Genomic DNA, 14843 nt, shown 5'->3' on the forward strand with positions numbered 1-14843 from the left:
GGCAATAAGTAACGGCATTTTCGTCTAACGGTGCTTTTTGCCATAGAAAAAAATGCCTTAACCGACGGCGAAAAACTTAACCAACAATGTTCGTCTGGAATATGGCCTGAGCGGGCCCAGCCACTTTAAGACTCAGTGTGCCATTGTTTACAAGCTGTTGTGGTCATTATCCACGTGTGCTTCCCATACATTTTGGATTATTCTACTGTTTCTAGTGCTTTTTTTTATTTATTTTATTATCACACTGGCCGATTCCCACCAAGGCAGGGTGGCCCGAAAAAGAAAAACTTTCACCATCATTCACTCCATCACTGTCTTGCCAGAAGGGTGCTTTACACTACAGTTTTTAAACTGCAACATTAACACCCCTCCTTCAGAGTGCAGGCACTGTACTTCCCATCTCCAGGACTCAAGTCCGGCCTGTGGGTTTCCCTGAATCCCTTCATAAATGTTACTTTGCTCACACTCCAACAGCACGTCAAGTATTAAAAACCATTTGTCTCCATTCACTCCTATCAAACACGCTCACGCATGCCTGCTGGAAGTCCAAGCCCCTCGCACACAAAACCTCCTTTACCCCCTCCCTCCAACCTTTCCTAGGCCGACCCCTACCCCGCCTTCCTTCCACTACAGACTGATACACTCTTGAAGTCATTCTGTTTCGCTCCATTCTCTCTACATGTCCGAACCACCTCAACAACCATTCCTCAGCCCTCTGGACAACAGTTTTGGTAATCCCGCACCTCCTCCTAACTTCCAAACTACGAATTCTCTGCATTATATTCACACCACACATTGCCCTCAGACATGACATCTCCACTGCCTCCAGCCTTCTCCTCGCTGCAACATTCATCACCCACGCTTCACACCCATATAAGAGCGCTGGTAAAACTATACTCTCATACATTCCCCTCTTTGCCTCCAAGGACAAAGTTCTTTGTCTCCACAGACTCCTAAGTGCACCACTCAATCTTTTTCCCTCATCAATTCTATGATTCACCTCATCTTTCATAGACCCATCCGCTGACACGTCCACTCCCAAATATCTGAATACATTCACCTCCTCCATACTCTCTCCCTCCAATCTGATATCCAATCTTTCATCACCTAATCTTTTTGTTATCCTCATAACCTTACTCTTTCCTGTATTCACCTTTAATTTTCTTCTTTTGCACACCCTACCAAATTCATCCACCAATCTCTGCAACTTCTCTTCAGAATCTCCCAAGAGCACAGTGTCATCAGCAAAGAGCAACTGTGACAACTCCCACTTTGTGTGTGATTCTTTATCTTTTAACTCCACGCCTCTTGCCAAGACCCTCGCATTTACTTCTCTTACAACCCCATCTATAAATATATTAAACAACCACGGTGACATCACACATCCTTGTCTAAGGCCTACTTTTACTGGGAAAAAATTTCCCTCTTTCCTACATACTCTAACTTGAGCCTCACTATCCTCGTAAAAACTCTTCACTGCTTTCAGTAACCTACCTCCTACACCATACACTTGCAACATCTGCCACATTGCCCCCCTATCCACCCTGTCATACGCCTTTTCCAAATCTAGTGCTTGTAACCACTAAATAAGCCACCATGGGCCCCAAGAAAGCTTCTAGAGCCAGCCCTTTGGTAAAGGATGTGAGAAATACGATAGAATTCAAGAAAAAGTTTGTAGAAAAATACGAATGTGGTGGTGGTAGAGGGTGGTAGTGATGGTGGTAGATGGTGATTCTGGTTGTGATGGTGGTAGAGGGTGGTCCAGTGATTCTCAAGCTGGTCCTAGTGGCATTAAAAAACCAAGAAGGGAGGTAACCCCACCAAAGGACTTGGTACCTGAAGTCTTTATGAAAGGGGATTCTCCTTCCAAGCAACAGACAATCCTGAATCTCCCCTGCTGCTGGCACATCACTTATCAACAACTCCACAATAAAGGAAAGTGGCATTTAATTATTGTTTATTTTGCATGTCCTGTTCCTTTCCATATAGGGAAATGTATATTATATGTAAAAAATTTTTTTTTTTTTCAGACTTTGGGGTGTCAGAAACGGATTAATTCTATTTCCATTATTTCTTATGGGGAAAATTAACTCGACCAACGACGAGCCCTCTGGAACGGATTAATGCCGTTGGTTGAGGGTCCACTGGATATGTATGAAATTTTACTTGTACATGTATACTCGAAATGGTTATGTATGTAGACATGCACAATAATCATGAACAAGTGATAAAAGATGCAAAATATCCAGGGTTGATTTGCATGTATACCAGTACAGGAAGGCCCCACTTATACGGCTGGTTAGGTTCCAGGCTACCACCGTAAAGCGGAAACCGCTGTAAAGTGGAACACCTTTTTTTTCCACTTACAAATGCATACAAACACTAGATAACAAGTTTACACTAACATATATTAAGTTAGCAATAGAACCAGGCATCAAAAAACAATAAAAAAGTACAATACACACATGGTGCACTCATTACTTACCTTAAAATATTTATAGTCTTAATCTAGGGTGAGACAAGTAGTATTTATTGTAAGAAATCAAGTGTGGTATGTATGGTAGTCAGCCAGGCTACCATACCAGGCCACCCCACCCACACATACAATTCTATGATATTTAAGCATCCCAGAGCGATAAAATGTATATACAGTTCACTCATTACTTACCTTAAAATATAGGGTGAGATGAGTAGTATTTATTGTAAAAAATCAAGTGTGGTATGTATGGTAGTCAGCCGGGCTACCATACCAGGCCAACCCACCTACACATAATATTCTATTACATTTAAGCATCCCAGAGCGATAAAATGTATATACAGTTCACTCATTACTTACCTTAAAATATTTGTAGTCTTAATGTAGGGTCAGGAGTAAGTAAATGAGATAAAACGAATAAATGAGAGAGAGAAAGAATGAGTGCATGAGAGAGTACAAGTGCAGAGTTATGTAAACAAACCAGGCGAAGGTAAGTTTTGTAAACGAAGTGTACACGTCTGGTTTGTGTACAAGTTACATTGTGTACAGGTTGTCTCTACATTGATACGGTAGAATAAATAAAGAAGAACACTCCCATTCTCATGTAACATCATTTTGAGAAGAAATGATGCTCTGAGTGAAGGCAATGGAAATAAGTCACTCTGACTTTTTTGGGTTATCCTAGGTTCTCTACACATATGTTGTTATGTATGATAATCTATGTAACTGTATTTGTGTATACCTGAATAAACTTACATACATACGAAAGTTATAATTTTCTACAGTTACCCCCAGTAACACATTTTCTCTTATGTTAGATTAGAGAAAATGTTATTCTTGGCATCACTTGTACAAGTTATCTGGCTACCACATCTCATATTTATGTTTATTTATTCTATTGTAGGGTGTATTTATCATCTTTTTATGTTATGTATCGTGTTTATTATATAATTTTGAAAAAAAAAATATCATGGATGGATTAATGAAAATGTGTATATTAACGTAATATACAACATTTAATGAGACTCGGTGATTATTATTATTATTATCATTTCTAATATGGCGTCACTTGTGCAAGTCGTCTGCTACCACATCTCATATTTATGTTTATTTATTCTATTGTGGGGTGTATTTATCATCTTTTTATGTTACGTATCGTGTTTATTATATAATTTTGAAAAAATATCATAGATGGATTAATGAAAATGTGTATTTAACGTAATATACGACATTTAAATGAGACTCGATGATTATTATTATCATTACTAATATGACGTCTGGAGACATAAGACACTCTTACTGATTTAATGTGTACCTGCATGCCAGCACAGTATGTAAGTTTATTTAAGTACAGGTATACATAAGTATGATTATCAGAGTATATATAAAATATGAAATAACTTTTAAAAACATTTGAAATTTTGGAGTTTCCAGACAAAATGGCTGTATAGCCCTTGTGGCTTAGCACTTCTTTTTGATTATAATAATAATCCAGACAAAATGGAGAGACTTAGTGCTTACTGAGCTCACGAAGAATGTAAACAAACAGGGTGGGGCGCGGTGACCGTATTAGAAAGTCAGGTGGGGGGAGCCGTATAGCAAGTTTAGGTCATAATTTGAAATGACCGTATTAGTGGAACGCCGTAAAGTGAAACGCCGTAAAGTGGGGCCCTCCTGTACTTGTATGTGAATTTATAATCCACATGGTTATATATATAAACCCTACATTTAACAGACTAATAGAGGGATTCTCTGAGTGTTCATTAAATCAGAATCATGTTAAAACATTGCAGAAAAAGCACTACAGTACAATACAGTATAACAATTATTGCAACGCTCTTTAACAAATCCATTGAATCATCTACCTTCCCAGCAATCCTCAAAATAGCGAGGGTCACTCCGATCCATAAAGGAGGTGACCAAGCTGACTTGAATAATTTTTTTTTTTATTATCACACTGGCTGATTCCCACCAAGGCAGGGTGGCCCGAAAAAGAAAAACTTTCGCCATCATTCACTCCATCACTGTCTTGCCCGAAGGGTGCTTTACACTACAGTTTTTAAACTGCAACATTAACACCCCTCCTTCAGAGTGCAGGCACTGTACTTCCCATCTCCAGGACTCAAGTCCGGCCTGCCAGTTTCCCTGAACCCCTTCATAAATGTTACTTTGCTCACACTCCAACAGCACGTCAAGTATTAAAAACCATTTGTCTCCATTCACTCCTATCAAACACGCTCACGCATGCCTGCTGGAAGTCCAAGCCCCTCGCACACAAAACCTCCTTTACCCCCTCCCTCCAACCTTTCCTAGGCCGACCCCTACCCCGCCTTCCTTCCACTACAGACTGATACACTCTTGAAGTCATTCTGTTTCGCTCCATTCTCTCTACATGTCCGAACCACCTCAACAACCCTTCCTCAGCCCTCTGGACAACAGTTTTGGTAATCCCACACCTCCTCCTAACTTCCAAACTACGAATTCTCTGCATTATATTCACACCACACATTGCCCTCAGACATGACATCTCCACTGCCTCCAGCCTTCTCCTCGCTGCAACATTCATCACCCATGCTTCACACCCATATAAGAGCGTTGGTAAAACTATACTCTCATACATTCCCCTCTTTGCCTCCAAGGACAAAGTTCTTTGTCTCCACAGACTCCTAAGTGCACCACTCACCCTTTTCCCCTCATCAATTCTATGATTCACCTCATCTTTCATAGACCCATCCGCTGACACGTCCACTCCCAAATATCTGAATACATTCACCTCCTCCATACTCTCTCCCTCCAATCTGATATCCAATCTTTCATCACCTAATCTTTTTGTTATCCTCATAACCTTACTCTTTCCTGTATTTACTTTCAATTTTCTTCTTTTGCACACCCTACCAAATTCATCCACCAATCTCTGCAACTTCTCTTCAGAATCTCCCAAGAGCACAGTGTCATCAGCAAAGAGCAACTGTGACAACTCCCACTTTATGTGTGATTCTTTATCTTTTAACTCCACGCCTCTTGCCAAGACCCTCGCATTTACTTCTCTTACAACCCCATCTATAAATATATTAAACAACCACGGTGACATTACACATCCTTGTCTAAGGCCTACTTTTACTGGGAAATAATTTCCCTCTTTCCTACATACTCAAACTTGAGCCTCACTATCCTCGTAAAAACTCATCACTGCTTTCAGTAACCTACCTCCTACACCATACACCTGCAACATCTGCCACATTGGCCCCTATCCACCCTGTCATACGCCTTTTCCAAATCCATAAATGCCACAAAGACCTCTTTAGCCTTATCTAAATACTGTTCACTTATATGTTTCACTGTAAACACCTGGTCCACACACCCCCTACCTTTCCTAAAGCCTCCTTGTTCATCTGCTATCCTATTCTCCGTCTTACTCTTAATTCTTTCAGTAATAACTCTACCATACACTTTACCAGGTATACTCAACAGACTTCTTCTTTCTTTCAACACACCAGCCGTATCCCACCAAGGCAGGGTGGCCCAAAAAGAAAAACGAAAGTTTCTCTTTTAAATTTAGTAATTTATACGGGAGAAGGGGTTACTAGCCCCTTGCTCCCGGCATTTTAGTTGCCTCTTACAACACGCATGGCTTACGGAGGAAGAATTCTGTTCCACTTCCCCATGGAGAACTCAACAGACTTATCCCCCTATAATTTTTGCACTCTCTTTTGTTCCCTTTGCCTTTATACAAAGGAACTATGCATGCTCTCTGCCAATCCCTAGGTACCTTACCCTCATCCATACATTTATTAAATAATTGCACCAACCACTCCAAAACTATATCCCCACCTGCTTTAAACATTTCTATCTTTATCCCATCAATCCTGGCTGCCTTACCCCCTTTCATTTTACCTACTGCCTCACGAACTTTCCCCACACTCTCAACTGGCTCTTCCTCACTCCTACAAGATGTTATTCCTCCTTGCCCTATACACGAAATCACAGCTTCCCTATCTTCATCAACATTTAACAATTCCTCAAAATATTCCCTCCATCTTCCCAATACCTCTAACTCTCCATTTAATAACTCTCCTCTCCTATTTTTAACTGACAAATCCATTTGTTCTCTAGGCTTCCTTAACTTGTTAATCTAACTCCAAAGCTTTTTCTTATTTTCAACAAAATTTGTTGATAACATCTCACCCACTCTCTCATTTGCTCTCTTTTTATATTGCTTCACCACTCTCTTAACCTCTCTCTTTTTCTCCATATACTCTTCCCTCCTTGCATCACTTCTACTTTGTAAAAACTTCTCATATGCTAACTTTTTCTCCCTCACTACTCTCTTTACATCATCATTCCACCAATCGCTCCTCTTTCCTCCCGCACTACTCTCTTTACATCATCATTCCACCAATCGCTCCTCTTTCCTCCCGCACCCACTTTCCTGTAACCACAAACTTCTGCTGAACACTCTAACATTACATTTTTAAACCTACCCCATACGTCTTCGACCCCATTGCCTATGCTCTCACTAGTCCATCTATCCTCCAATAGCTGTTTATATCTTACCCTAACTGCCTCCTCTTTTAGTTTATAAACCTTCACCTCTCTCTTCCCTAATGCTTCTATTCTCCTTGTATCCCATCTACCTTTTACTCTCAGTGTAGCTACAACTAGAAAGTGATCTGATATATCTGTGGCCCCTCTATAAACATGTACATCCTGAAGTCTACTCAACAGTCTTTTATCTACCAATACATAATCCAACAAACTACTGTCATTTTGCCCTACATCATATCTTGTATACTTATTTATCGTCTTTTTCTTAAAATATGTATTACCTATAACTAAACCCCTTTCTATACAAAGTTCAATCAAAGGGCTCCCATTATCATTTACACCTGGCACCCCAAACTTACCTACCACACCCTTTCTAAAAGTTTCTCCTACTTTAGCATTCAGGTCCCCTACCACAATTACTCTCTCACTTGGTTCAAAGGCTCCTATACATTCACTTAACATCTCCCAAAATCTCTCTCTCTCCTCTACATTCCTCTCTTCTCCAGGTGCATACACGCTTATTATGACCCACTTTTCGCATCCAACCTTTAGTTTAATCCACATAATTCTTGAATTTACACATTCATATTCTCTTTTCTCCTTCCATAACTGATCCTTCAACATTACTGCTACCCCTTCCTTTGCTCTAACTCTCTCAGATACTCCAGATTTAATCCCATTTATTTACCCCCACCGAAACTCCCCTACCCCCTTCAGCTTTGTTTCGCTTAGGGCCAGGACATCCAACTTCTTTTCATTCATAACATCAGCAATCATCTGTTTCTTGTCATCCGCACTACATCCACGCACATTCAAGCATCCCAGTTTTATAAAGTTTTTCTTTTTCTCTTTTTTAGTAAATGTCTACAGGAGAAGGGGTTACTAGCCCATTGCTCCCGGCATTTTAGTCAACTCATACGACACGCATGGCTTACGGAGGAAAGGTACTTTTCCACTTCCCCATGGGCAACAGAAGAAATAAAGAAGAACAAGAGCTATTTAGAAAAAGGAGAAAAACCTAGATGTATGTATATATATATGCATGTGTGTGTCTGTGAAGTGTGACCAAAGTGTAAGTAGGAGTATCAAGATATCCCTGTTATCTAGCGTGTTTATGAGACATTTAGGTATGCATATATACAGTATGTCCTAGGTAGTAGGTTGGTAGACAGCAACCGCCCAGGGAGGTACTACCGTCCTGCCAAGTGAGTGTAAAACGAAAGCCTGTAATTGTTTTACTTGATGGTAGGATTGCTGGTGTCCTTTTTTTCTGCCTCGTGAACATGCAAGATTTCAGGTACGTCTTGCTACTTCTACTTACACTTAGGTCACACTACACATACATGTACAAGCACATATATACTCACCCTTCTGGGTTTTCTTCTATTTTCTTTCTAGTTCTTATTCTTGTTTATTTCCTCTTATCTCCATGGGGAAGTGGAACAGGATTCTTCCTCCGTAAGCCATGCGTGTTGTAAGAGGCGACTAAAATGCCGGGAGCAAGGGGCTAGTAACCCCTTCTCCTGTATATATTACTAAATGTAAAAGGAGAAACTTTTGTTTTTCCTTTTGGGCCACCCCGCCTTGGTGGGATATGGCCAGTGTGTTGAAAGAAAGAAAGATATACAGTATGTACTTGTATCTGAGTATACTGTATGTCCAACAGGTTTGTAGTATACATTTGCATGTGCATGAATGATGCACTTTGCAAATTTTAATTCTTACTAAGGATATGGAATTGCAGATGTGGAAAAGCTGATCAGGGCTTCAATCCCTTCAACCAGATAGTTTCAGTTGTGGTGCGGAGCCAGCACAACTCTGGCTTGGGTGTACTTCCTCCGGAGGGGCATGCAGCTCCAATCAAGGAGGAGCCAAATTATGACAGCCTGGATGAGGGTAACATTCAACATGAAATTCAATATACTGAGCTTGTGAATGAAGGTAGGTAAGAGCTTTGATTCAGCCAAGAACACTAGCCAACATAATTTAACTTTTTTTCTAGTTCAGAAACCAAATAGATTCCTTTAAGTTAACTTTGATGCACTGATCACAAATCTTAGCTTATTTAGTCTCTATCATGTAAAGATTTTCTGAAACCTTATGATCAATGTTTTGGCTATTTAACCCTTTCAGTAGCTGTCATGTAGAACTACGTTATTGAGGCCAGACTCATATAGTTCTACATCATGAGCTCAGCTCACTCAGATAAGCTGTATATTATGTGTGAAAGTGAAGTGAAACAGAATTCTTCCTCCATAAGCCATGCGTGTCGTAAGAAGTGACTAAAATGCTGGGAGCAAGAGGCTAGTAGCCCCTTCTCCTGTATACGTCACTAAATTTAAAAAGAGAAACTTTCATTTTTCATTTTTAGGTCACCCTGCCTCAGTGGGATATGGCCGGTTTGATGAAAAAATAAATTGTGTGTGTGTGGAGTGTGCGTGTGAGCATGCCCATGCATAACAAAATATAACAAGAATTTCCATACAGTCATGCACCCATATTTACATCATGGTTTTCAGGCTTTTTGTCTTGTGTTTGGTATTGCTGTCCTGCACCAGTGTCCAGCAGTATTCAGTCATCAAACTGATTATCAGATTTTCCATATATCTCTTCTCCACGATGGCTGTGTCTTTGTGAAAAAGTTCACGTTTGGGTTCTTTTTCACAGACGTTACATGTTAGAGCAAAACTAAGTATCCCAAGATCAGTAGAAACACATTAGTTGGAAATGTGTTTTTAAACATGAACTGAAGAAAATGTTGGCCAGTGGAATTAGAGCTTTGTGCTGTAAAACATTATATAGTATTTTTACAGCAAATTACATATACCTAAAAAAGTTCATGTTATTATTTTTATTATACTATATTAGTATTATGTAATTTAAAAGCACTTTTGAAATATAATTATCTGTATTGCATGCACACATCAGTCTTTTTTGCCAAAGCTTTTGTAATTAATGCAACTTTATGCAATTTCTTATCTATAGCTACAGAAAGAGCTGAGCTTGTGGTATTCTGGTATTTAAATTTTTGTAAGTACCATGTTATATTTTTGTCATTATCAATGTGTGTTTTGTGTGAAGTTCTTCCAGCAGAGATGAGAGTGGTAGCTTGGTGTCCAACACAGCTAGGATATCCCCAGAGATTTGACAGCCCCATCTGCATTTACAAATATTTCTTTCCAAGAGGAAATTTAAACATACAAGTTAGTAAAATGATTTTAAATTACAGTTTGTTGATTAATAATAAGTGAGATACAATGAGGCCTGTGTATTCACAGGGAATGTATTCCTGAAGACCTTGTTATTATGAGAACAAAGTGAGAATATAACACTCCACCATACCAAGAAACTGTGTGTGTGGACTGTTGGAGAATGTATGGGAGTGTGTTTGTCAGGGACACCAGTAATACACTGCCATCTGGCTTCTTTGCTGGTGTGTACACACTAACACACACACAGATGTGAGGTGAGTGAGGCAGGTGGGATGCCTAGGTTTGTTGTGAGGTGGGGAGGCACTGAGAGAGGGAGGGAGGAAGTAAGACGGTGAAGGAGGGAAGAAATGAGATTGTAAGAGAAGGGAGGAAGGAAGAGAGACCATGAGGAGGGGATAGTAGCTATGTGGGATGAGGCAGGCAGGAAGGAAGCAAGGAGGGATTAAGCCATATACAGTACAGCCTCTCCTCACTTAATGACTGAGTTGCGTTCCCAAGACCATGTCAGTAGACAAATTCGTTGCTAAGCAAGGAGCATACTATAATGGTAGTGGGTTTGTGTCAACCATCTTTGATATTGTTCTAATGTCACCTTTACACCATTTATAAATTTTTTAGTATATTTTTAAATGTTTATACAGTAGTGTACTGTATATTGTAATAAAAAGAATAGAGGAAATGAGCTCTAATATACATTATTTAGGTATGCATACTGGTGAAAGAGCCTGTTGCAAGTCTGAGTCATTGGTAAATGAGTACAGGAAGGCCCCGCTTTACGGCGTTTCACTTTACGGCGTTCCGCTAATACGGACATTTCAAATTATGACCAAAACTCACTATACGGCTCCCCCCACCTGACTTTCTAATACGGTCACCGTGCCCCACCCTGTTTGTTTACATTCTCCATGAGCTCAGTAAGCACTAAGTCTCTCCATTTTGTCTGGAAACTCCAAAATTTCAAATGTTTTTAAAAGTTATTTCATATTTTATATATACTCTGATAATTATACTTATGTATACCTGTACCTAAATAAACTTACATACATCGAGTCATTTAAATGTCGTATATTACGTTAATATACACATTTTCATTAATCCATCCATGATATTTTTTTCAAAATTATATAATAAACACGATGCATAACATATAAATAAGATAAATACACCCCACAGTAGAATAAATAAACATAAATGTGAGATGTGAGCAGACGACTTCCACAAGTGACGCCATAATAACAATACTCACCGAGTCTCATTAAATGTCGTATATTACGGTAATATACACATTTTCATTAATCCATCCATGATATTTTTTTCAAAATTATATAATAAACATGATGCATAACATATAAATAAGATAAATACACCCCACAGTAGAATAAATAAACAAATGTGAGATGTGAGCAGACGACTTGCACAAGTGGTGATAATAACAATACTCGCCGAGTCTCATTAAATGTCGTATATTACGGTAATATACACATTTTCATTAATCCATCCATGATATTTTTTTCAAAATTATATAATAAACACGATGCATAACATATAAATAAGATAAATACACCCCACAGTAGAATAAATAAACATAAATGTGAGATGTGGTAGCAGACGACTTGCACAAGTGGTGATAATAACAATACTCACCGAGTCTCATTAAATGTCGTATATTGCGGTAATATACACATTTTCATTAATCCATCCATGATATTTTTTTCAAAATTATATAATAAACACGATACATAACATAAAAAGATGATAAATACACCCCACAATAGAATAAATAAACATAAATATAAGATGTGGGAGCCTGGTTTGTTTACATAACTCTGCGCCTGTTACCTCTCATGTACTCATTCTTTCTCTCTCTCATTTATTCGTTTTATCTCATTTACTTACTCCTGACCCTACATTAAGACTACAAATATTTTAAGGTAAGTAATGAGTGAACTGTATATACATTTTATCGCTCTGGGATGCTTAACCCTTTGACTGTCGCGGCCGTATATATACGTTTGCGAGGTACCGTGTTTGACGTATATATACTCATAAATTCTAGCAGCTTCAAATCAGGCAGGAGAAAGCTAGTAGGGCCACATGTGAGAGAATGGGTCTGTGTGGTCAGTGTGCACCACATAAAAAAAATCCTGGAGCACGCAGTGCATAATGAGAAAAAAAAAACTCCGACCACTTTTTTTTAATTAAAATGCCGACTTTGTGGTCTATTTTCGTATAGTATTTGTGGTTGTATTCTCGTTTTCTTGGTCTCATTTGATAGAATGGAAACTATATTATAGAAATGGAGGTGATTTTGATTAATTTTACTATAAAAAGAACCTGGAAATGGAGCACAAAGTACAGGAAATGTTTGATTTTTGCCAATGTTCAAAAGTATACAAATGATGTCATTGTCCAATAAATGTCCAAATAGCCATTCTAATACGCAGTCATGAATGGGTTGATGTAATTTTTACAATTATTACAGTATTGCAGTAGTCTGCATAACAGTAAATCTTCTATTTTTTGTTTGAATAAAATTTCAAAATAAAAAGCAAGAGTAATATCACAGGGACCTGGAGACATGACTGATGAACAAAGAAAATGTTATTTTAGAGCCAGGAATGTCTGCATTGTTCATTCTGGACCTTATTTTGAAATTGTCGTATTTTTTAATTTTCGTGGAATTGGCCAAATTGCAAATTTCTGACCATGTTATTGGGTAGTTGAAATCGGTAAATGGGCAGTTTCTTGTACTCAATCGATAGAAAAAATAGAGTTCTGAAGAAATAGTTATGAGTTTGGTTGACTGGAATAACGGAATTAGCCGAAAATAGGGCTCAAAGTGGGCGAAATTGCCGATTTTTAAATATCGCCGAAGTCGCTAACTTCGCGAGAGCGTAATTCCGTCAGTTTTCCATCAAATTTCGTTTTTTTGGTGTCTTTACAATCGGGAAAAGATTCTCTATCATTTCATAAGAAAAAATAATTTTTTTTTTTTTCGAAAATTTTGCGACACCAGAAGCAACTTCAGGATTTGGCCCTTCGACAGTCAAAGGGTTAAATATCATAGAATAGTATGTGTGGGTGGGGTGGCCTGGTGAGGTAGCCTGGCTATTACAATACATACCACACTTGATTTCTTACAATAAATACTACTTGTCTCACCCTAGATTAAGACTATAAATATTTTAAGGTAAGTAATGAGTGCACTATGTGTGTATTGTACCTTTTTATTGTTTTTTGATGCCTGGTTCTATTGCTAACTTAATATATGTTAGTGTAAACTTGTTATCTAGTGTTTGTATGCATTTATAAGTGGAAAAAAAGGGTGTTCCACTTTACGGCGATTTCCGCTTTACGGCGGTAGCCTGGAACCTAACCTGCCGTATAAGTGGGGCCCTCCTGTATGTAGCTAAGTGAGGAGAGGCTGTAGTTCCCTCCCTCATATCTGCGGGTGGTACATTCCAAGACCTACCGTAGATGCCTGAAACTGCGGATAGTAGTGAACCCTATATACAAGTCATTATTCATTTGCATACATTCCTAAACATAAATTATGCAAAAATTGTGCATGAATTATGCATAAATTGTGCATAAATTATGCACAACAAGACATTACCAACATTATATACTAATAAAATATATTGTGCATTATTATACTTTTTTTTTTTTTTACACAGGGTTTGACAAGGTTAAGGATCCCTAGTTTTATTGACAAGCTATTTACAGGTTAAGGATTCCTAACTTTATTGACAAGCTAAGAGCTGTTACCTACATCAGCTCATTTGAAAGCATTTTTATTGTTATGAGACATACAAGTAGGGAACAGGATGAAGTTGGAGCCATCTGTGGGCCAGCATTTTCATTTGATAAACTGATGTTATCTCGTTGACATCATTATGCTGTACGAATGTGTTCCATACTCAAGTCATTCTGGGTATATATGATCTCAGATGGAGTGATGGTCTGGAGAAGGGTACAGCCAGAGTGAAGTTGCTGCTTTCTGCCTGTCTTGTGGCATAAAAGCTTGTCTCACGCTGTCCTCGAAGTGGATCCAAGTGTGGTACTTTGACAATATTGGCCTTGTACATAACAGTAAGGCCACCCACATCCCTCCTGTGTTGAAGGCTCTGCTGAAATGATAGATCTATCCAGGATGGGTCCAGGCGAGAGATGAGACGTCTTGCTCTGTTCTCTACTCTGCCAAGCAGTCGCAGATGAGAGCGGGGGGCAGGCAAACCAAGAAAGTGGAGCATACTCAAGGTGTGAGCGTACTTGTGCCTCGTACAGAATCTTGCAACCCCTACTGTCAAGCAGATGCGAGATACGGCGAAGTGCTATAAGCTTCCTGGCTGCCTTGTTTGCAAGATTTACAACATGGTTCTTCATGGTTAGTTTGGAGTCAAATTTCACCCCAAGGATATCAACTTCTTCTCCAGGTGCCAACACCCTCCCATTCATCCTTACTACTGCACCAGCATTACCATCATGGTGCCTAGAGACGATCATTATTTTCATTTTCTCAGGTGCAAATGTTACTTGCCATCTATTTCCCCAAGCTGATATAGCTCTCAGCTGGTGATTGATGTAGCTTAGAGCAGCTGGCATTTCTT

At 38.9% G+C, this 14843-nt stretch overlaps 1 protein-coding gene across 5 annotated transcripts in view; it reads left to right on the forward strand.

Moving 5' to 3' along the window:
• The window catches only part of LOC128692478 (uncharacterized), a 97242-nt gene that overhangs the window by 21134 nt on the left and 61265 nt on the right, over positions 1-14843 (forward strand). For all 5 annotated transcript variants that reach the window (XM_070090042.1, XM_070090040.1, XM_070090039.1 and 2 more), the window contains 2 exons: positions 8766-8962; positions 10103-10224. In XM_070090042.1, the coding sequence (XP_069946143.1) occupies positions 8766-8962; positions 10103-10224 (319 nt within the window). The remainder of the gene's footprint in view (positions 1-8765; positions 8963-10102; positions 10225-14843) is intronic.

Source organism: Cherax quadricarinatus, chromosome 30, assembly GCF_038502225.1.
Source record: "Cherax quadricarinatus isolate ZL_2023a chromosome 30, ASM3850222v1, whole genome shotgun sequence".
Lineage (NCBI taxonomy): Eukaryota > Metazoa > Arthropoda > Malacostraca > Decapoda > Parastacidae > Cherax > Cherax quadricarinatus.